This window comes from Mesoplodon bidens (genome assembly GCF_964165515.1).
Source record: "Mesoplodon bidens genome assembly, chromosome: 19".
Lineage (NCBI taxonomy): Eukaryota > Metazoa > Chordata > Mammalia > Artiodactyla > Ziphiidae > Mesoplodon > Mesoplodon bidens.
The window spans coordinates 52,356,565-52,377,637 of NC_138179.1; the positions used below are offsets into that span (position 1 = coordinate 52,356,565).

General features: G+C 45.9%; 1 protein-coding gene across 2 annotated transcripts; it reads right to left on the reverse strand.

Annotated features, from left to right (window-relative positions):
• Positions 1–4,656: 4,656 nt before the first annotated feature.
• On the reverse strand, positions 4,657–15,979 carry CDC6 (cell division cycle 6). Of its 2 annotated transcripts, none has more exons than XM_081220169.1 (12): positions 15,872–15,979; positions 14,909–15,099; positions 13,788–14,069; positions 13,464–13,663; positions 13,037–13,212; positions 12,523–12,629; positions 11,622–11,761; positions 10,674–10,774; positions 9,447–9,511; positions 6,468–6,670; positions 5,884–6,024; positions 4,657–5,577 (listed from the first exon to the last, which is right to left on the reverse strand). In XM_081220169.1, the coding sequence occupies exons 2-12, from the start codon at positions 15,084–15,086 to the stop codon at positions 5,488–5,490; spliced, it is 1,683 nt and encodes a 560-aa protein (XP_081076295.1). In that variant the 5' UTR covers positions 15,087–15,099; positions 15,872–15,979; the 3' UTR covers positions 4,657–5,487. The 2 variants fall into 2 exon arrangements, with proteins under 2 accessions (XP_081076295.1, XP_081076294.1); XM_081220168.1 differs by having other exon boundaries at positions 4,658–5,577; positions 15,809–15,962.
• Between the last annotated feature and the right edge of the window lie 5,094 nt (positions 15,980–21,073).

A 21,073-nucleotide genomic window follows, 5' to 3' on the forward strand; every position in this document is an offset into this window, starting at 1 on the left:
TGGGTTACATCCATTAGCAGACATGGCAGTTGTCAGTGAACAAAGGGGATGCAGAACCTAGGGGTCAACTGGGGCCCCTACCCAGCCCTTAATAGGATCCTGAGACTTTACTAGAATGAATACGCAAAAGAAAGAATATTTTCCCAGGTACGCCTTAGGATAAACATAGGGCGGCAGAGGCCCTCTTAGGCACCATTAGATCAACTTCAAGGTTACAGACCCCGTTTAGGATAGCCCAGCTTCTCCAGAGGGAGAACTCAGGGTTGGTGGGCCAGGTGGGCCAGGGAAAGGTGGGTGGGAAGGCTGCAGAGGGCTGGGTGGAGAAGATTTTGCAAGGAGGGTTGCACATATCTCCAGCAGCAGGGCAGGGAAAACGTCACGGGGTGAAGGGCCAGGGGAAGTCAGGGACAGAGTCAGGGAAGGGAGAGGGCATGGCCTCTTCCTAGAAGGGGAGAGCGCAGCAGCACTGCCCCCACCGCTTCATCTGTCTGGCAGGAACTGGGGAAAGGAGCTGGACGGGAAGTTTGGAGGGCCCCGGGGTGGAGTCCATGGGGTGAGCTCAGGTCAAGCCTTTCACCCTCATCTGCCTCAGTTCTCTCCCAGCTGTTAAACAGGGCTCTCGGTTCTTCCCAGGCAGTTAATGAGTGTTTACAGAAGAGCCTGGAGATATTCAAATCTCAGCTGGGCCACCACTACAGTTATAAAGCTTAGTAAGGGCTGAGTGTCATCTGGGGAGGGGAGGTGTAAAGGAAGAGGGAATCAGACCACTCCCTTACAACCGGAGGATAAAGCCACGCTCACAGAGCAGCGCAAGCCTCAGCGGCCACAGGATATCCTTGTGCCCGGGGATGGAGGTCACACACCTCCATCCCTCCAACCGCCACCAAAGGCTGGCCTGCAGCTAACTGTGGGCAGAACCCAGGCTCAAGCTGGTCTTCATTAACTCCAGCTTTTTTCAACGCCCCCCCCACCCCGTACTGTGAACCCACAGCTTCAACAGGCCCAGGCTGGAGGGGCTGCCCTAGCCCGACCTTGCAGCTGACTCTGGGGTGGGGGGCACCGCACCAAAGGCCAAGCTAGCAGCTGAAAATAAGGTTGAAGCAAGACTCCCTTTTTGCCAGTGGGAGCGAGCAGGGAGGAAAGAAAGGAGTATGGGGCTGAGAGGGTGGAGGTGGGGGAATTTAGGGCAAGCAGCAGGCAGTGAAGTCAGCGGGATCGGGGCCCGGAAACCCCTACACCCTGGGGCCAAGTCCTACTCTGGCTTCGACTGCCTTTAGCTTGAGTCTTGGCGGGGCCCCAAACTAGGGAAGGCCCCGGCTGCCCCTTCCCGCCTCCCTCCCCCCACCCTTATTAAATACACATTTTATCTCTCAGCATCTTCATTATCTTAACTGAAGGAGACAAGCAGTGGATGGCGGCAGCAGAGAGCGCGGGGGTGGGTGGGTGGGTGGGTGTGGGGAGCAGACGCACCCTTGTTATAAAGTGCTGATCTAGCTCTTTCAGGCAGTGTGGGAAACAGAGGAGGGATCAAAGGGAGTCAGGCTGATTCAGAACTCAATTAGAGCTTCTTTTAAAAAAGAGCTGGCTCTCTCCTTTCGCCAGTCTTCAGACAGCCTTCACCCAGGCCCCTTGCACCCAATTAGCTTCTCCTGCCAGCGCCTTGGGCTGGGGTTGAAATCAAGCGGAGGCCAGAGGGCAAGGCTTCTTCCTCTACAGAACCACCTCTTCTGGGAGATGGAGACCTGCTGCTGTTCATAGCTTAAGACAGAAACGTCTTCGAGGGCACCTGATCTTTTCGAGAGGAACCGGAGATCCCATCTTTCCCCAGAAGTTAAAAAGTGGGACATCAGAGGGCTTCCCTGGTGGCGCAGTGGTTGAAGAGTCCGCCTGCCGATGCAGGGGACGCAGGTTCGTGCCCCGGTCCGGGAAGATCCCACATGCCGCGGAGCGGCTGGGCCCGTGAGCCATGGCCGCTGAGCCTGTGCGTCCGGAGCCTGTGCTCCGCAACGGGAGAGGCCACAACAGTGAGAGGCCCGCGTGCCGCAAAAAAAAAAAAAAAAAAAAAAAAAAAAAGTGGGACATCAGAGGTGGGTTCCTCCCCGATCCCTTGCCAACTAGAAGCACAGCTTCTGGCCCATCTCTAGGGACATTAGGGAACATCCAGACAGGCACCCCCTCTTCCAAGCCTGTAGGTGGACTCTCTCCCCAAAGCCAAGGCTTCCTGGGAGCAACGCGGAAGTTGCCTCAAGCAAAATACCACATCAGAGGGAACCACTGGAACGCATCTGTGAGGCCGATAAATGCTGTGCTGACACATGTTGTAGGACGGAGCACCCCTCTTTCACAACGGCCTGCTCCACCTAGGTGCAAAAGCACGAGCAATGTCTGCCTCCAGATTAGAACTGTCTCTAAGACGGAGGGAGAGGCAGCACCTCACTCGGTCACGTATCTGTTCACTCAAGTTTAGGGAGGGCTTCCCTGGTGGCGCAGTGGTTGAGAATCCGCCTGCCAATGCAGGGGACAGGGTTCAAGCCCTGGTCTGGGAAGATCCCACGTGCCGCGGAGCGGCTAGGCCCATGAGGCACAACTACTGAGCCTGTGCATCTGGAGCCTGTGCTCCGCAATAAGAGAGGCCGCGATAGTGAGAGGCCCGCGCACTGCGATGAAGAGTGGCCCCCACTTGCCGCAAGTAGAGAAAGCCCTCGCACAGAAACGAAGACCCAACACAGCCAAAAATAAATAAATAAATTAATTAATTAAAAAAGAAAAGTTTATGGAATACCTCCCAGGTCTCAGGCACTGTACAAAGTGCTGGGGACAGATACAAACATAAGTAAAACCTCCATCTCGGCTCTCTTTTGGTCCCCCTCCGTAGTCAAGGTAACCTCTCCACAGATATTTTTTAAAAGCCCCAAGTCGTATCTCTTTCCTCCTTCCCAGTTCTTACTGCTGCATCTTAAAAGGACACTGAATAAAGGCAGGGAGCAATGAAGGGGAAGAGACAGAGAGCTCTGCCGACTTTCTGGATCTCTGGATGGCTTGGACCTCACACTCTCTTGCCCGTCATCCAGCCACAGGCAGGTCTTCACTGAGCCAGAAATGTCAGTTGCAGCTCTGGGGTTGAAACTCACGCCAATTTTATTGTGTCTGTGTGCGTTCCATGGCAATACCCACCAACACTCTATGGAAGCTTCATCTGCTACTGTGAAGAAAAATAAATAAACCAGGATACAGACACACAGCCCACCACCTTCAAGAGGAAGAATGTAGGTCAGCATCTCTGCCACTACTCCCTGCGAAACAGCCTATGCTCCTGGCAAAAAACAAGTAACCACAGGCTCAGCCCAGCCCCTTAAAAATCCCACCACCTTCCCAGAGCTGTCAGCTTCAGTGAGAAAAGAACTTTCTTCCCCCTCTCAGTCTGCTCCAGCTGTCTGAATCACACTGAAGACCTCGCTGACAAACATGCATCAGGTGTTGCTCCCACAAGGGCAGCGGAAGCCAAGCAGGGACTCTAAGTCAGCTTCACGCATCACTGACAGAACCAACCCTGTTCCAACTGCTGAAGTCTTAAGAGCATCAATGACCTAGAAATTGACAGTGTGGGGAGAACCGAAGGAAAGGAAACTAACACACCAGTACACAGAAAACCTGATTTCCAAATACCAGGGGAAAGGAAGAGAAAGGAGGTAGGGGGGGAAAGGAATTTGGCCCCTTTGAATCTGCAAACGCGATCTTGGCTCAGAGCCATGGAGGATGCATAGCAGCCCCACTGCGAGGCAAGCCATGTTCCTGACTCCAGCCCTGCAGTTAAGAGGAAGGCGCCAAGCCTCCAACACAACGAGGTGGGGAGGCTGCTCCTTTTTGGGCAGGATCCTACTGTGGACACAGAACAGACAGCAGCTGCCCACAGTGTGGAAACAAACTGTAAAGCAGTCACGTCTCTTAAGGCTGCAGCATCCAATAAAATGTAATTTAAATCAAGCCTCGCATCTGTTCTCAATCCCATTCAGTCTCTGCTTTCCATCAGCCTTCGGACAATCTCTGCAATTATGCTGGTTAACCCTTATAGCCCCAGACACTTTCCAAGCTTCTAGGTATAGAACTGTGTCCTCCCCTCCCAAATTGCTCTCAGAGGGAATGAACGCTCTGGTAAAGGAGTGTGACGGTGAGACAGTCAGACTCCTGTCCATAGACTATGCGCTGCTACACACACCGGTGGGTAGTGTTCATTTCAGAGGGCTCTCTCTGTGTGCCCTTCTATCCCATACCACCTGCCGTAGCCCAGATCACATTGCAAGGATACAGTGGGCAGCATGAACGAAACAGCGGCCAACAGATCATTTGTACACGTATCAAGTTCTCAAACCCAAGCCATGTCGGGAGGGCGGGAGGAGGCAGGAGAGCTCAGGGAGCAGCAGACTTGGTCACTGGCTCTCAGGCCATTCATAGCGCACATGGTTTGCATTCCAAGCATTTGCTCGAGTTATAAAAGTACAGCAACCTCCCAAATGAAGCAAACTTAAGTTTCTCTTTTCCCCTTCTCTCAAAACTACCCCAGCCCTATGCCTGCACTTTCAAGGCAGTCAGTGTTATAATGGTGCCCTCTGGTGTCCCCGTCACAAATTGCCATTTAATGCCACTGGAAACCAAACCCACATAAAAGGGGAGACTTGAGTAACCATATGGATACATTTATCTGGGAGACTGGGAAAATGAGGTGTCATTGAAAATCCAGCCCCAAACGAAGGCATCTTGAAACAAGTGGCTTCATCTGAGGGCAGCTAGGACAGTGGGACAGTTTGGGGAGGATTTTCACAATTTTCACATTGCCTTCTGAAAGTTTGAGCTCTCCTGAAATGTGATTGCTTAAGAAGACAAAGAATGCAACTTGAAAATAAATATATTCACAATCTGTAGTCACATTCTCCTTACCACCTCCACAAGCTTGGGAGTGCCCAAGACACTCAGTGAGTCTTTAAAATGTCACAACGTGGAAGTATCTGCAACATGAACACAGTATACTCCAAACAGAAGGACATTCTTTGATCAAAGTGTCCTCCAGATCTCCACGTGGACTTATTTTCCTGCATCATCCCCCTTTTCATTCTTCTTCCTCTAGTCCAAAAATTCTTTAAAATACACCAATGTTTGAGGAAACAGAGATAAATATATAAACTTCCCACAGCCTAAGTCTGTATACTTGCAAGCATGTTGGTTAGAGGCACACTAGAGGTAGAGGCAGTGAATGTAATTAAAAAGGGTCTACTTGGTAGTTTTTAATGCATAAACATAATAAGACCCAAAGATATATAATTCTGTGCTAATATTCACAAAATTTATAGCTTAAATTTTATCAGTTTTAAGTAAAAAAGGTCGTGTTTGCTTTCAGACCTAAGTGTATAAAGTAATAAAGTGAAGATTCCATCCCTCTCCAAATGCCAGCCAGATACATTTAGGCGGAGTATTAGTATAAAAGAAAAGAATTTAAGGCAATCCAGTAGCTAAGATATTTCCAACTAAAGCTTTGTCTTTCAGAGCATGCTCTATTTCCTTCTCTTCAATCTTCAGAGACACCTGCAAAGGACAGAAAAGGACTTTTCATGGTGGAGAACTCACAAAAGCAGTTTTTATTACACAAAATTCTACCGTGTTAAACTTTTCTCACAAGAGGCAACAAGTTAAACACTGCTTTTGCAATAGCCCGAAAAAAAAAAAAATCTCATTCATACTACAGCCCTATCTTCACACACCTTAAACCCTACCTAACAAAAAAATTGTTTATCTAATTGTGGTCATTTTTACACCTTTACTTTAGCAAAAGATAAGCTCGCCAAAGCAGGACAGTTAAAAGCAATGTCACAAAGTAGCAGTTCGTTGTACCTTTGCGAAGCGCATTTCCTTGTTTTTCTTCAATCGGAAAATGCCTCTGGCCTCCAAGAGCCCTGAAAGTGACAAACACTCTGACTGGTCCACAGCTGCCACCTGCTGTTTGCGACAGACGTTACTATAGGCTTCATATAACTGAGAGGAAACAAGGGAGAACAAATGTTGCTTAAAAGTCATATCTCTTGTAACCCTGTAATCTTTTAAAAGAATGTGAATCTGGGTTTGCAAAATAGTTATCTGAATACCCTAATTCTCTCCCTTTTCAATGAAATCCTTGAGAAGGCATTTTGGAGATACTGCCAAAAACCTATCTATACTGTAATGCAAGAAAGGGGCTTTATATATTTCATAGGGAGAGGCAGAAATAAAGCGGAGAAGATTAATGGTAAAGTCTCAACCACAACCCAAGGGAAATAAAGTCAGCTGCCTTTTACATGATACCAGTACTTATTCTTACTGTTAAAATCCATTTTTAATTCACATCAGCTGGAGCGTGATAGGCCTTTTGGAAAATATCTGCTCTGCAAAGCAGATTCTCATCTCCACCCCAGCTCCATCTGCTGAGATTCCCAACTAACCTTCCCCAGAGTGACCTCTTTGATTTTCAACTGCCTGGTCAAGAGCAGCAAAGAGCAGACCAAGATCTTCTGCTGAAGAGGGAAGGAATCTTGTGCTCCTTCTTGGCTCAAAGTCATTCTGTTTCCATCAACTTCTGAAATGACTTGTGATATGTGAGCAACACCAACCCGCTTGGGAACCAGTGACTCAGAGGGTGATTTACCTATAAAGTAAATAAATCAAGCTTAATTAGATTTTTTAAATATTGTGGGTATTGAGACAGATGATATTAAGTTTTAGCAGAAGGAAATTCAAGAGCAAAGCAGAAGTTCCAATTCTGTAACTGGAAGCCAAAGGATGAGACAAAATGTGATCCTTAGAAAGATGCCAAAGTGTGACATGACTTGGAAAGTAGAGTTATCCTTTTTCTGGGCAGAACGGTGAGCTATTTTATCCTGTAGAGTGCAATTTAATGTCAGAGCGACGAAATCCACCTCATGAAAGAATAAGGACCAGAGAGAGAACCAATGTACTCAGCCTTGGAAGGTTCCTAATATCTCAAAGGCAAAGAAGGATAGAACCTTGAAACAAAGATGGCTGGGCCTGGTCTTTTTTTTTTTTAATTCATTTATTTATTTTTGGCTGCATTGGGTCTTTGTTGCTGCGTGCAGGATTTTCCTCGTTGCGGTGAGCGGGGGCTACTCTTCATTGTGGTGCGGGCGTCTCTCATTATGGTGGCTTCTCTTGTTGCAGAGCACGGGCTCTAGGCACACGGGTTTCCATAGTTGTGGCTCGCGGGCTCTAGAGCACAGGCTCAGTAGTTGTGGCACATGGGCTTAGTTGCTCCGCGGCATGTGGGATCCTTCCCGGACCAGGGCGTGAACCCGTGTCCCCTGCATTGGCAGGCAGATGCTTAACCACTGTGCCACCAGGGAAGTCCTTGATCATTTTTAAAGGCTCAAAAAATTAACCTAATATTTCAAATCAAATGAGTGGCTAGGGGACTCCCCTGGTGGTCCAGTGGTTAAGCCTTCACCTTCCAATACAGGGGGTGCGTGTTCAATCCCTGGTTGGGGAACTAAGATCCCACATGCCTCACGGCCAAAAACCCAAAACATAAAACAGAAGCAATATTGTAACAAATTCAATAAAGACTTTAAAAATGGTCCACATCAAAAAAAAAAAAAAAAAAAAGAGTGGCTAAACGTGGACAATCCTACCTGAGTCCTCTAGATAGCCTCCCCAAATGACCTTTGAGGTTGGGTTCATTTGCCCAAGCTGATCTCCAGGAGAGCAACACTTGAGAAAATGTCACTGGATATCTTAGCAGATAGCACCATCTCAGAGTCTGGAGGTTGGGAAACTGCCAACAAGCTTCGGAGGATTGTGGCCTCATTGTTTGGACGCAGGAATCGCAAGACAGAGGAGCAATTTGCTCTGTAACAACCTTTGCCTAAAGTTACTTCCTGAGACCAAGTCAGCTGTCTCACAAGAGTTTGCTTCTATTTCATGATCACAAATGGGATGCTACCGAGGACTAATTGTCATGGAGAAACTGGAGATCAGCGATCAAACAAGCAGAATCTTAAAGTTGAGAGGAATTTAGAGGTCTAGTCTCACTCCCTACCAAAAGCTGAGTCTCTTCAAAACAATCCCAAAAAGTGGTCACCGGGCTTCCCTGGTGGCGCAGTGGTTGAGAGTCCGCCTGCTGATGCAGGGGACGTGGGTTCATGCCCCGGTCCGGGAAGATCCCACATGCTGCGGAGCAGCTGGGCCCGTGAGCCATGGCCGCTGAGCCTGCGCGTCCGGAGCCTGTGCTCCGCAACGGGAGAGGCCACAACAGTGAGAGGCCTGCGTACCGCAAAAAAAAAAAAAAAAAAAAAAAAAAAGTGGTCACCTATCCAGCTTGTGTCTGAGTATCTTCAACACTGGGGTACCCACACTGTGTCAAAGAAGCCCAGTTAGTGCTATTTATGGAAAGTGTCTTCTTATATTTATTTCAAGTCAGTCTCCCTATAGCTTTCTAGAGCTATTAAAAGCTAACCACACCTACAGAGGTCAAAAGACAGGAATTAGATTAATAATTTATAACAGGAATTCACAACCCCTTTTAGTTGTGTGTGTGCGGGCGGTGCTCACAGGGTCCACTGACAAGCCTAAATGTTAGTGGTAAGGGAAAAAAGGAAAGTGTGAAAAGTTGAAGAGAAACCAGTATCTAGTCTATGCATTGGCAAATATTACCTGCTATCAGTCTAAGCACTAAGTTTGGCTAATTCTGAAATATTTTTATTAATTTTCTTTCAACAAGTTGATGAAAAAAAGTTTTCTGTGGAACTATGGTGCTAGAAAAGATTTTAGTAACACTCAACCAGTGCAGGAGTGAAGGAAGAAACAATCAAATCAGACTGTCCTGTTTCTAAAGATTAAGAGTGGATATTAAACACAAGATATGTAGTTCATGGCCATTTTACATCTGCCATAGCTAAGAGAACAAGGCTGAGGGAAAGGAAAATTAATTTTGTCATTTTTGTAAAAGGCTGCATTTTACTGTAGCAATACTATCTTTGTACCTCCATCCTCCTAGACTTCTTTAAAGGCTTGCGATATCTCAAGTTGAACTCAATTCTTTCCCGTCTGACTCTCTTACTTCCCAGGCTTTGCTTTCACCTATGTTGAGACCTAAAGTGCACTCAACGTAAGTACCCAGAGAGAAGCTGATCCAACCTTACTGTCTAGTTTTCATTCCTAGAGCTTGGAAAGAAAACTGACTCTGTCCCAACCATTCATGTAACACCCTGGAGAACTCATTTCCAGTAACACATGGATTATAGTACTGGCAGGCAAGATGGAAATAAAGTGGATGAAACTGATGAAAAACACGACACCCGTACACAAATGGGTGAGTGTGGATTTAACTCTGCTCATTTCAGCTCTCTCTTTCCTCAGAGAAGTTAAGCTTCCAATTATAAAGGAAGACAAAAAGGAGATAAACTACTCACATTCAGACAGTGGTTTGAGGATAGTCTGGCTTTTGACATCCGACTCTACAATTTCAATAGCTCTCCTGTAAAAAAAAAAAATATTTCTAAAATTAATTTAGGCTGAGCCAAACCAAACACCACACCAAACCACCAAGCTCAAAAACAGGCACATTAACAAAAAGCAACATGTTTTATAATTTTAAAGCCCCCAGACAAAACTGGGTTATGTCTCAGCTCCAGGGGACTTAATTGCCTTGAAATAATTCATGGACCAGGGAATCTGAGAAACTTCAACACTACATGGTTTCCTATTTCAGAGGCTGAGTAAGTCATCGTACACTGAGCCAATGATAACATTTTGGACAGGGAAAGCCCGTCATGGATGGGAGAGAGGACACACAGTGTGGGTGCTTGACTAAGAGAGCCAGTACCACCCATACACACCAGACCTAAGAGGAGAGTCCTCAGTTATCTATACACAGGATATGTGTAGGCTAAAACCACACTGGCCTACTTGACTCTTGTTCATATGACCCAAGTAGTTTGCTGACTAGGGGAAACTTTCAAATCCAGGATCACACCATCTAGCAATAGGAAGAGCTTACTCTCCCACTGCTCTCTCCAAAGTACTTTGCCCACAGGAAGCCCTAAGCCAGACCTGGATCTTCTGCATCGCAGTAGGGGGAAGTTGGACCAGCGGGCCAACACAGCAAGTATCATTTTAATGGACCAAGTGTCCCTACTGGGAAGGAAGAAATTTCATCAGTCAGCACAGAGGCTTTCCCCAGCAGGAGGGGCCGGGGGACGGGAAGGGAGAGAGAGGTCTGGAGTACAACTGTGGGGGACCACCAACTGGAGGAAGGGGTGCTCACAAAAGCAAAGGAAGGGAAAAAAAGTCTAAAGGCAAAGATGGTTCAGGTCCATAAATAAACCTGCTTGAGACCAACTAATGGAAAAGTAAACTGGAGTCTTTTTTAATACAAATGTAATTAACCAATCTATAATCACCACAGGGAGTGCCAGCAACATCTCATTTGTTTCTCCCTCTGTAGGTAATGGACTGATAATGTTTCAGACATTAACACGGTGGAAATGCAGAGCTCCCCACTGAGAAACAAGTCCTCCTTTCTGAGCGTAAAAAGTGGCAGAATGGAGCCTCTTAAGCCACATTCACTTGAGTTGCATGAGACAATTAACAGCATTTCTTTTTTTTAAATAAAAGTAGCCAACAGTGCCATAACTCACCTGCAAACATCTAGCGCTTTGCGAACATCTCCCGAAACAGCAGAGACTTTGCGGGCACAGAACTGAATGGCAGCGTTGTCCAGGACCTGATCTTTAGACGCCTTTGAACAAGACATAGAAGATGACAGTTTGAACTATAAGACTTCCCCTCTGCAATTTAGGTCCCAGACTTGATTGACCAACCTTTAGGGTCTAAGATGCCTTTTCTGCTTAGAAGTAAATGGGGATTTCATACATTTAAGCATTTTGCAGGAATGTGATAGAGGTTCACAAAGGGAAAAAAAAGCAATTGAAACTTAAATTAGCAAAACTAAACTAAGCTAAAATCTATTTGGTCATTTTCAATAGAGAAAGTATTTTCATAGGTCCTATTTTATAGATTTATTTATTTATTTAGGGCTGTGTTGGGTCTTCATTGCTGCTCGCAGGCTTTCTATAGTTTCTGCGAGCGGGGGATACTCTTCGTTGCGGTGGGCGGGCTTCTCAGTGCGGTGGCTTCTCTTGTTGTGGAGCACGGGCTCTAGGCACTCACGCTTCAGTAGTTGCAGCACGTGGGCTCAGTAGTTGTGGCTCGCGGGCTCTAGAGCATAGGCTCAGTAGTTGTGGCGCTCGGGCTTAGTTGCTCCGCGGCATGTGGGATCTTCCCAGACCAGGGCTCGAACCCGTGTTCCCTGCATTGGCAGGTGGATTCTTAACCACTGCGCCACCAGGGAAGTCCCCATAGGTCCTATTTTAAAAGGCCATTAGAGAAGCATTTGGGTGACTCCTCTAACTCTTTTTACTCCAACACTAAGGCATCTAAAATGGAGCCAAGAGTAGAAATTCATATAAAAATGAATGGGCTATAGGAACTCCCTGTTTAGTAATGCAATCAAAGCAAAATATTTTTGAACCATCTTCACAGGTGATACAAGGAACACTCAGCTTGGTACAATGCTTGGCACTCACGTGATTAAGTCGATCCTGCAGGATAGTGGCTATCTGATTTTTGGTATAAGGTGGGAAGTTCAAGAGCTGTGGCTTACATTTTTCTCTAGCTTGAAGCCTTGGCAGAATTCTGTATGTGAGATCCAGGGTATTAGCAATACCTGAGGAGGAGATAAATAACACTAAGCATCATTGGTCAAATCATCGTAAAAGGAAAACTAAACCCTCTGAAAGCTGAATAAGGGACTTCCCTGGTGGTCCAGTGGTTAAGACTCCACGCTCCCAATGCAGGGGGCCCGGGTTCGATCCTTGGTCAGGGAACTAGATCCCGCACGCTGCAACTAAGACCCAGCGCAGCCAAATAAATAAATATTAAAAAAACACCCACCAAAAAACTGAATAAAACTTCCAGTTATAATCCAGCATTCCAACTGTTGCTTCGTACTTTCCCCCGCCCCCCACCCTCAATACCCATTAGATAAGATGTGTACAATCATCGAAGAATGCTCTTTTCAAGTTAGGTTTAGAATTGCTCAATTATAAGCAGGATCAGATACTCCCCAAATCAACTGTCTCTGAAATGCAGCGTTATGTCATTTCTATCCAGAGTTAACAAACTTGATTTGACTTAGATTAAGGTTCCTATTATTTTATAGTAACTTTCTTATTTTGGTAAGAAAGCAGAAAGCTAGTGTAAGATCAAATAATAGTTGATAAGGGAATTCCCTGGTGGTCCAGTGGTTAGGACTCAGCATTTTCACTGCTGGGGCCCAGGTTAAATCCCTGGTCGGGGAACTAAGATCCCGCAAGCTGCATGGCACAGCTAAAAAACAAAACAAAACAAAATACGTGATGAATAAACTGAAGAGATTAAAAAGAGGTCTTTAGAACCACCATGTAACATCAACAACAGAGCACTAACCAATCAGCACCAACTGAGAATTGCTTAGCCATGGCCATTCAAACAGTGTGTACAATACATCCTGCCCTCTGCTGTCCAGCTGATCCATCTCGTCCAACACCAACACACTACAAAAAAAGAGAAACAATTAGTATCCACGTTCACCTTAACTCTCCAATCTGTTTGATCCGGGCTGATGCTAGGTCACATTCCTACAGCGAAGACCAGTTTGAAGATCATAATCTGTCCCACCTCCAGTCACTGTTATGATGATACCCCCATCATCACCAGAAAGTAACATACAGGTTTTTCAAGTAATTAGTTTAAAAACATTTTCCCCCAATTTAAAATTAGAAGGTTTTTGTTTTTTCTTTTTTCTCTCCCTTTAAGCTTATGTAACTACCCCTCAGAGAGAAAATACAGGAAATGTTCTTTTTATGAGCAAACTGATAAATTCAAGAGACAAGAATGTGAGTTTGTGGGCAATGGATCCTGAAGATTTTCACAGAGCAACATGCAGCAGAGCAGTGCTTACATCATGGGGCCCTTCTCCGCAGTCATATGGTTTTCCAGTTTCCTCATTATGTCCTTCCCAGCTGGCCTGGATACTTCTTCCTGACAAATCTCCTGAGCAATGGCTGGGAATACAGCCTGGGCACTCCTCAAGGACATGCAATTCAGCATGATAGTTTTAAAGCTTTTCAGTTCCTTCTAGAAAAATGCAAACATGCGAGTTATTTTGGCCTCAGATAAAGGTTTGATGGAACCTGAAGTGTCTTTGAAGAGTTAACAGCATACAAGAGAATAAGGTCCACTTTCATTTGGAAAGATTTAGACAGTGAAATTAAAAATGTCTTATTTTGGGGAAAACTGCAGTCCCCTAAGCACTCCTACTTTTTCTTAACCCTTGATAACCAAGTGTCATTTTGGCAAGAGCATCATAATTCAGACTCTCAATGTACCTTGAGGTCTTGCAGAATTCGGCTTAAGCAGGCAGTTTTTCCAGTTCCAGGAGCACCAGAAAGATAAAGACTTCCAGCTTTCTTCCCACAGATGTGCTCCCTCAGGAAATTCCTGATCACATCCATCTCCTTTTCCCTGGCAGGCAGCTGATCTGGGACAGCTGTAGTCAGGACCTGCTTTGCTTGCTGGTAGCAAGTGCCTGTGCCAGACATGAAAGGACAATTAGACACAACAGAGGTGACTGAGAAGACCCACCAGGTTTCAGTTGGAACCACCAGCCTTGTTTACGAGGCTGCACTAACAGCTGCCATGTAAGAACCAACCTTCTTGCTTGAGAAGTCTCAGACATGCAGATTCTTTCTCCAGTGAACATCTCTGCTCAGAATTTGTTGCGATGTCTTGACCTTTTGGAACCGAGGAACGTATTTTGTTTTGGTGAACTCTGGCTTGTTCTCTTTTGCTAGGAGATTCAGTTGTCAGCTGATTGTCAAATACCAATCTGCGCCCCTTGGATGTACGTGAGTGAGGGGGACCATTTTCTTTCTTGCTTTGCTTTGGTGGAGAACAGGGAGGTAAACGGGGAGTGTTACACAGGTTGTCGTCACCTGAAACATTAAAATCAAAATGTGGTCATTCATAGCAGTGGACAGTAAAAGGACTTGGAAAGATCTCTGCACCGCCCCCCCCAAAAAGGGGGATGAATTTCTATCATGGTCAGAACCACCAAAATAAAATGCCTCTCATCCAGAAGCAAATAGTGGCCACCAGATGGCACCACTGAGTCTTACTATTTTTAATGGGATGAAATTCTAGGATTGCTCTAAAACAGGGTTTCCCAACCTTGGCACCATTGATATCTTGGACCAAGTGATTTTTCATTGTGGGGGACTGTCCTGTGCACTGCAGAATATTGAGCAGCATTCCCAGCCTTTATTCACTATGTCAGTATCACCCCCTCAGTTATGACAACTAAAAATGTCTCCAGATCCTACCAAATCACCCCTCATTAAAAACAGATGATTTAAAACAAGAAAGGAAAAAACAAACAAAAAATAATTTTTAAAAAAAAGGAAAGAAAAAGAAAGGATTACCAACCACTGTTCTAAAACAAGAATTGTCACCTGTTTTTACTAATTTCACAACTAACGAGGCAAGTTTCAAAATACTATATAACTAACTGCAAGGTCGTTTAAAACACTGACAGAACCAAGTTCAGTACTAAGGAACTGAAGATAAGACCTATTAGGTAGTTCAGAAAGTGATCTCAATAAGTAGCTTAACTCTGAAGTTCAGTAAGTACGTAGCAACCATTCTGAAAATAACCAAAGGGAACTGAGTGGTCTTAACTGAACTCAGAAAGCTGTTTCAAAGGCATCTTATTATTGAGAAAGAGAGGTCGAGAGCTACCAGTCAAAAAGTTGTACTCAAATAATGGCTAGCTTACCCAGACGTTTTCTGGGGCTAAGAGGCAGAATTTTTGCACGAGGAGAACGGCGTATGGCCTGGACTTTTGTCAGTTCTAGTTTGGTGTCACTGGAGTTTTTAGATCTGTCCAATGTCCGAGGCTGTTTCTTTTTTGGAAAACTGATCGCAGCCTGTGACTGGGAGCGGGTTTGAGGCATGATGGCAACACAGCTGTGTACAAAAAAGAGAACAGGACAGCCAGTCAATATGTAAAAGTGAAGAAAAAACAAATAACATGTAACTTATACAGAAGATCGAAATTCATTTCATAAGTAGATTATGTTGTAACAATATTTTAGCATTTAATTCTGCTTCATATCCGAATCTATGCAACAATAGCGAACACCACCTACGACGCGTAAAAGGCTGTCATAAACATTTTAGGTATTAACTCCTTTAAGTTTTACAACCACCTTAGAGGTAGGTACTATTATCCTTATCTTACTGATAAAAAAAGAGGCAGAGAGGCCCAACGTCACAGCAAAGCGGGATATAAGACCAGGCATTCTGGCTCCAGAGCCCAAATTTTTAACCACTCGAGACGTGCAATAACAAGTTGATCTTAATTGGCGTCCATAGTACTTCTACTCCCCTGGCTCCAGGCACGGGGTACATCGTTAACACCAGCTTAGCCCAGCAGCCTCCCACATTTACAGGCTTCCCCAAGCCCTCACTCCGCACTCAATCCCCGCTCTACCCAACTCTCGGCCCCGCATAGCCCCAGATGTTCGGAGAACGTCTCCCTCCTGCCGCACTCAGCACAACTGCCAGAGCACTCCGAGGGCGCACGTCTCCCTTCCCTACCCCGACCTTCTCACCCTCCCGCGGTCTGAGCTCTCCTCCTCTTACGGAACCCGCGGTCCTCGCCCTAGCCCCTCACCCAAATCCGCCGCCCCCCAGGACCCGGGCCTCTTCTCCTTTCCACTTCACAGTGCTGCGTCACCTCAGTGCCGGCGCCTTCTCACGTCTCCCGCAGAAGACTAAAGGGACTGCCCACGACAGGATCCTGCACAAAACCCACACCGTCAGCCGGAAAGCCCAGACTCGCTCGCGCCAAATCTGCACAGCCGCAGCTTTCCCGCCTCCCGCCAAAGCCCGGCCACGTTTCTGATTGGCTGTCGCCAGAGCGCCGCACGCCTTGGCCCCAGCCCCCTCCTTCACAACCAATCAAGCGGGAAGGCGCACAACCAGTAAGAGAGCCTCAGGTCTCAGCGCCACCGTGAGGCCACGCCCACCGAGCCGTAGGGGCAGTCTACATCCGGGGCCTCGGCGGAAAGACGCGCGCTTGCGCCGGGGCCGACTGAGTGAGGCCCGGCGGGAGCTGTAGTCTTTGCCGCTCGCGACTGTATTCCCACGCCCTTCCTTCAATACCCCTTCTCACTGCTGCACGTACCCATTTTTTCCTTACCCTAATGGGCTAGATTTTCAGAGAGCTACTACATAACACCTACCATTATTTGGGCGGTTCTAGGTGCGAGGTATGATGCTAGGCGCTTTACATATCTAATGCTCAACACTGCAAGACACAAAGCAAATGTGCCGAGGGTTAGTTAGAGGTCACAGAATTTTGGTGGCCTCGAAGGGCCTAGGACCATTTCCTGACACCAAAAGCAATGTTTCTTTGTAAAGTTCTACATACATACATAAATACACTGCACTTCATCACAGTATCTCCCTGATTTGTGTTTCAAGGGTGAGAAAAAGGGCCAGGCCTTTGCTTTTATTTTGTTAAAGATAAGAATACGATATTCTGTGCACCTTCCTATCATTAATCCCATTAATCCACACAATGTGGGGAGTGGAGAGACTTATGGCCCCTTAATTTTAAAATATTTTTTTTATGGCTAAATACAAGGATTTCAGGGCCAGAGAAGACCACTACAGATGGAGTGGCAATCTGAGCTTTTAATGAAAAATACAAATTAGAGCAGTAATTTACAGGCCAGCTTCCAATGCTAATAACCCAGGTTCCACTAAAAACCCAAACCCAATTCTAGGTGATGGTAGGCATGTATCTGTCATCCTTCAGTATCAAATGAAATAGAGCAAGCCGAGAAATAGGGAAACAATATTACAATCAACTTAATTGTAGTTCATTCATATAGGAGATAAAAGCCAATACTGAGTGCTTGTGTGTGTGCCAGGCACGGAGCTCTGGTATTTTACCTATATCACCTTATTAATTCCCACAGGCACCCCCATGAAGTTGGAATTATTTCCATTTCACAAATGAGAAGACTGAAATAGAGAGGTTCAGTAAATCTGCCCAAGGTCCCACAACTAGTAAGTGGAAGAACTGGAATTCAAACTCAGGGGGTCTGACAGGAGATCAAACTCCTGACCACTTAAACATACCGAGGGGGAATAGACAGATGCAGGTTTTAGTGGGAGAGATGGCGAAGGAGCACATCTGGGGAAGGCTTTCTAGGAGCTGAAAACTACAAGAGTGAAGAGCGTAGGCTGCCACGAATGGAGGAAGTGTTACCACAGAATGGAGACTTTTTTACCAGCTGGTATTTCTGATCTCTTAACAGGGGAACAGAACCTAGAAAGAAGCAACTTTCACTCTTCATATTTACTTTTATAACTTGGGCACCTAAAACTTGTCCTTCATAACCAGAAATGGTAACAAGTGCCCAGCCAGCTTTTAAGGGATGGTGGTGAACAACTACCTCAGTTACAGTGGGACACAGGGGGCAGAGGAAGCCATGAGTACTTAACGTGCATATTGGAGCCTATGAAAGCATTCACCAGGAAATATAGCACCGGTCCAAGAAAAGCCTACAGGAATAAGTAACTATTGTGGAAGCAGGCAGAGAATCACAGAATGTCCAGATTGAAAGTTCTCTAAAATGTTACCTAATTGAAGTTTTCTCTTTTCACTACTCCAATAACATGATGAGCATACCATCATACTGTTTCTCGCTTCTGTGCCTTGTCCTTGCTGTTTCCTACGTCTGGAATGCCAGTCACCATCCTCCTGCCCTGGCTAATCACCATAAAGCCTTTAATGCCCCGCAAAGGTTTCCCTTGGTGGCTGTCCTGAAGTCTTCTGCTAGACTCTGAGCTCCTTGGAGGCAAAGACCATGTCCTATTCGTCTTCATATTGTCGGTGCCTGGCACAGAGTAAAATACGCAATCAATGCTTGCTGAATGAATGGAAAGGACATTCCTGCCAGGAGGATATCCATCTTTTGCTTGAACATTTTTTGTGGTCAGACAGCATACAGTCCTTTAAATCTCACAGCCCTAAACCTAGGAGTGGAGAATGAATTCAATTATGTGTAAAAACAATCCAGACTGGGCTCCAGTGATGTCAAAGACGAAGCATTTCCCCATAGTTATCCTCTGGGGTGGTTAGGATCCAGAGGTTGACATTTTAGTTCTCTTACCTCTGTCTGCAGAGTAAGTAATAGGAAGTCAGAGACAGGTAGCTTCCTTGCAGTAAGTTGCAGTTAGTGGCTGGGCTGGGCCAGAAAATACTTAAGAGGCACATTCACCATAAGCAGCTATGTCTTGGTAATAATTAAAGTGGGCAAACTAGTGTCCTTATCACTTGCTAATCCATACACGGTGTCATGGGGGAAGGAACGAAATGACACAGGAAGAACCTGTCCGGCATCCTTATGTGTCTGTGCGCGTGCTCGTGTGCATTGTCGGGCACGTGCACACAAACACAGACTAGCAATACCATCCCAACAGGACAGAGAAAGCTTACAGGGTTAGGAAGTTGAGGGTCATTTAGGCAAGCTCTATTTGAGGGCTATTCAAAGTCACAGGAGGAACAATTAAATCAATAAATAGGTAGTTTATTAATCATATTAATAACAATGATGGGTCAAAGAATCAGGAATTCAGCCAACCTGGCAAATATGGATGAAAATGAAAGGAGGCCCTTTTTTCCCCTCGCTCCCGCACCCTCATAGGTTTTTATATCAAACTGTGTGAGAGTGACTCATACACACACCTATTATGAACCAGTACGGGAAATAATTGCAAGACCTTTGCTACTGATGAAAGTGTAGGTTAAGCTCATTAAATCTTAGTGGTGATTATGTCAGCTGACCACAGTAAGCAGAGAGTGTCTGGTTCAATTCTGACGTCTATAGTCAAAGTTCAAGAAAGCCAGCTAAGATTTCAACTTAAGCAGTGAGGAAAAAAAGGCAACACCCACATAAAAACAGACACAGTCTGTGTGTTCTGACCTCACCTTTTCTTCACACTTCAGTGTGAGAATCTACCACACACACAGGTGGAAAGAAGCACTAGGGATATAAGGAAAGGACACAAGGCCAGTGGGTCTCCTGAGTTCCCTGGAATCATGGGCAAAGGGGAGGTTAGGTGGCAAATATAAATAATGACCAACTCTATCAGAATCACCCAGTCAGCCTGGCTAACTGGAACTGTGATTTTCAAAACACAGCAGGAGAGGAGGAGAGAAAACTCTCAGGAAGCTGCAGATGCTTCTGCCCAAGTTAGTATTTCTACTTTCTCAGGGGGATCTGGAGTCAAACCACTACCCTAACCGGAGGCAACAGATTTTCTCCCCTCTAGGCCACCACCTGTGGTGGTATTCCAGACAAGACTACACAGTTTTCAGGTTTTTTGCTTTTGTTTTTAAGCAAGGTTTAATTAAACTGCACGGCATCCAGAAGAAAGAAATGTACCAAAGAAACCAACCTGAGACCGGATTATACACTGTAGAAGGGGGTAAAGAAATCAATGCTAATTGGGAGAGGGAGCACTGTAATCAGAAACAACTCCAAAATAAATCATACAATAAATTAGTTTTTAGAAGAAAAGAAACCAATCCACACGCAGACAAAGATGGACGCACACATACATACATACACTCTTCACACACGTCACTCTAGTCTTTTATTCAGTGTTGACGATGGCTCCCATGCTGGTCGCCGTGCAAAAGGACAAGGGTTAGACGTGAGAAAAGAAGGCTCGGCCCCTCTGCCACCAGTGGAATGAGATTTAAGACAATTAGAGAGGGAACCCACTAAGTTGCCAGACGAGAGTAGAAAGAAGGAAACAGCAGTTATCAAGGAAGATTTTAATTGCTTCAAAGAGGGAGAGAGGAAGAAAGCACAGAAATCTAACACAAGTAAAGGCACAATGAATGTGGAGTTGAATGGAATCAAACCCTTCGATTAAAATTATCCTTTTTTCTTTGTATGTATTTTGAAGGTGGTTGTAGTTTTGCTTCTTTTTGCTTTTAAGAGACGAGTCTTGAAGGCAGAGTTGTAGTGCCTCCCATTCCCTAAATTAGGGTGGCTCACAGAAAGCCACCTTGACCACGCACAGCCAGGGGCTGAGATTCAACAGGGAAAGACTACAACTGGAATGTGAGGCATCTGATTTGCAGTAGATTGTAGGTTGGGTTTCCAGAAGAACAGACAGCTCAGTGTAGTGCCATCAAAGGGCCTCAGATGCCCGCTACTCCACCCCCAGAGCTTTGCAGAAGGGAAGGACCCTGGAGTCACACTTCACCCCCACTCCCATAAGCACTCAGCCTACAGATTATTTCAAGTGATCAGGAGAATTAAAACACACCCCAACCCTGAGTTGCTCTGTAGCAAGTCTATTTACAATTTTATCTCACCTCTCCCTGGAGGTAAATTTAGGTTTCAAGAGGGGAAGCTATGGGGTGAGGGGATGCCCCCAGGGCAATGGTCAGTGGCTAGTCTCCTTGCCTTTGCCAGTTCGGAGGGCTGGGATGAATTTCTGGAGACAGGAGCCTCCTGTCCGTTGGGTGGGATAGCCCCTAAGTGCTCTCGCTCTGCAGGCCCAGCTGGGAAAACGCTGGGCCTCTGCAGCTGGAGGAAACCCCCCCCCACCCCCCGATAGAGCAAACCACACCTGGAGCACCACAGTGCTACGATCCAGGTCTGGGGACCAGAGGAGAGGTGGAGAGGGGCATCTAGCTCATTTAAAAACCTGCAGACCACTGGCCTGCTTCCCAGAAAGGGCGGTAAGAAACAACTATGAAGTTTTTCCCACCCGAGAAAAACATCATAAAACCAAACCCACACAAGGGCTTTTAACACAGCTTCCTGATGCCTAGTTGGGCAATGTCTCTTCCTTCTGGGAAGGGATAAGGGGGTTAATGGGACTGGGCAACAGCCTCAACATGAGA

Bases quoted from the DNA above. Each gene is read 5' to 3' on its own strand.
- CDC6 (XM_081220169.1), bottom strand. From the start codon at position 15,086: ATGCCTCAAACCCGCTCCCAGTCACAGGCTGCGATCAGTTTTCCAAAA. The intron at 13,664-13,787 runs GTTGGTTCTTAC...TGTCTGGCACAG, and splicing joins GAGACTTCTCAAGCAAGAAG to GCACTTGCTACCAGCAAGCA. The intron at 10,775-11,621 runs GTGAGTGCCAAG...TCTTGTTCAAAG, and splicing joins TGCAGGATCGACTTAATCAC to GCGTCTAAAGATCAGGTCCT.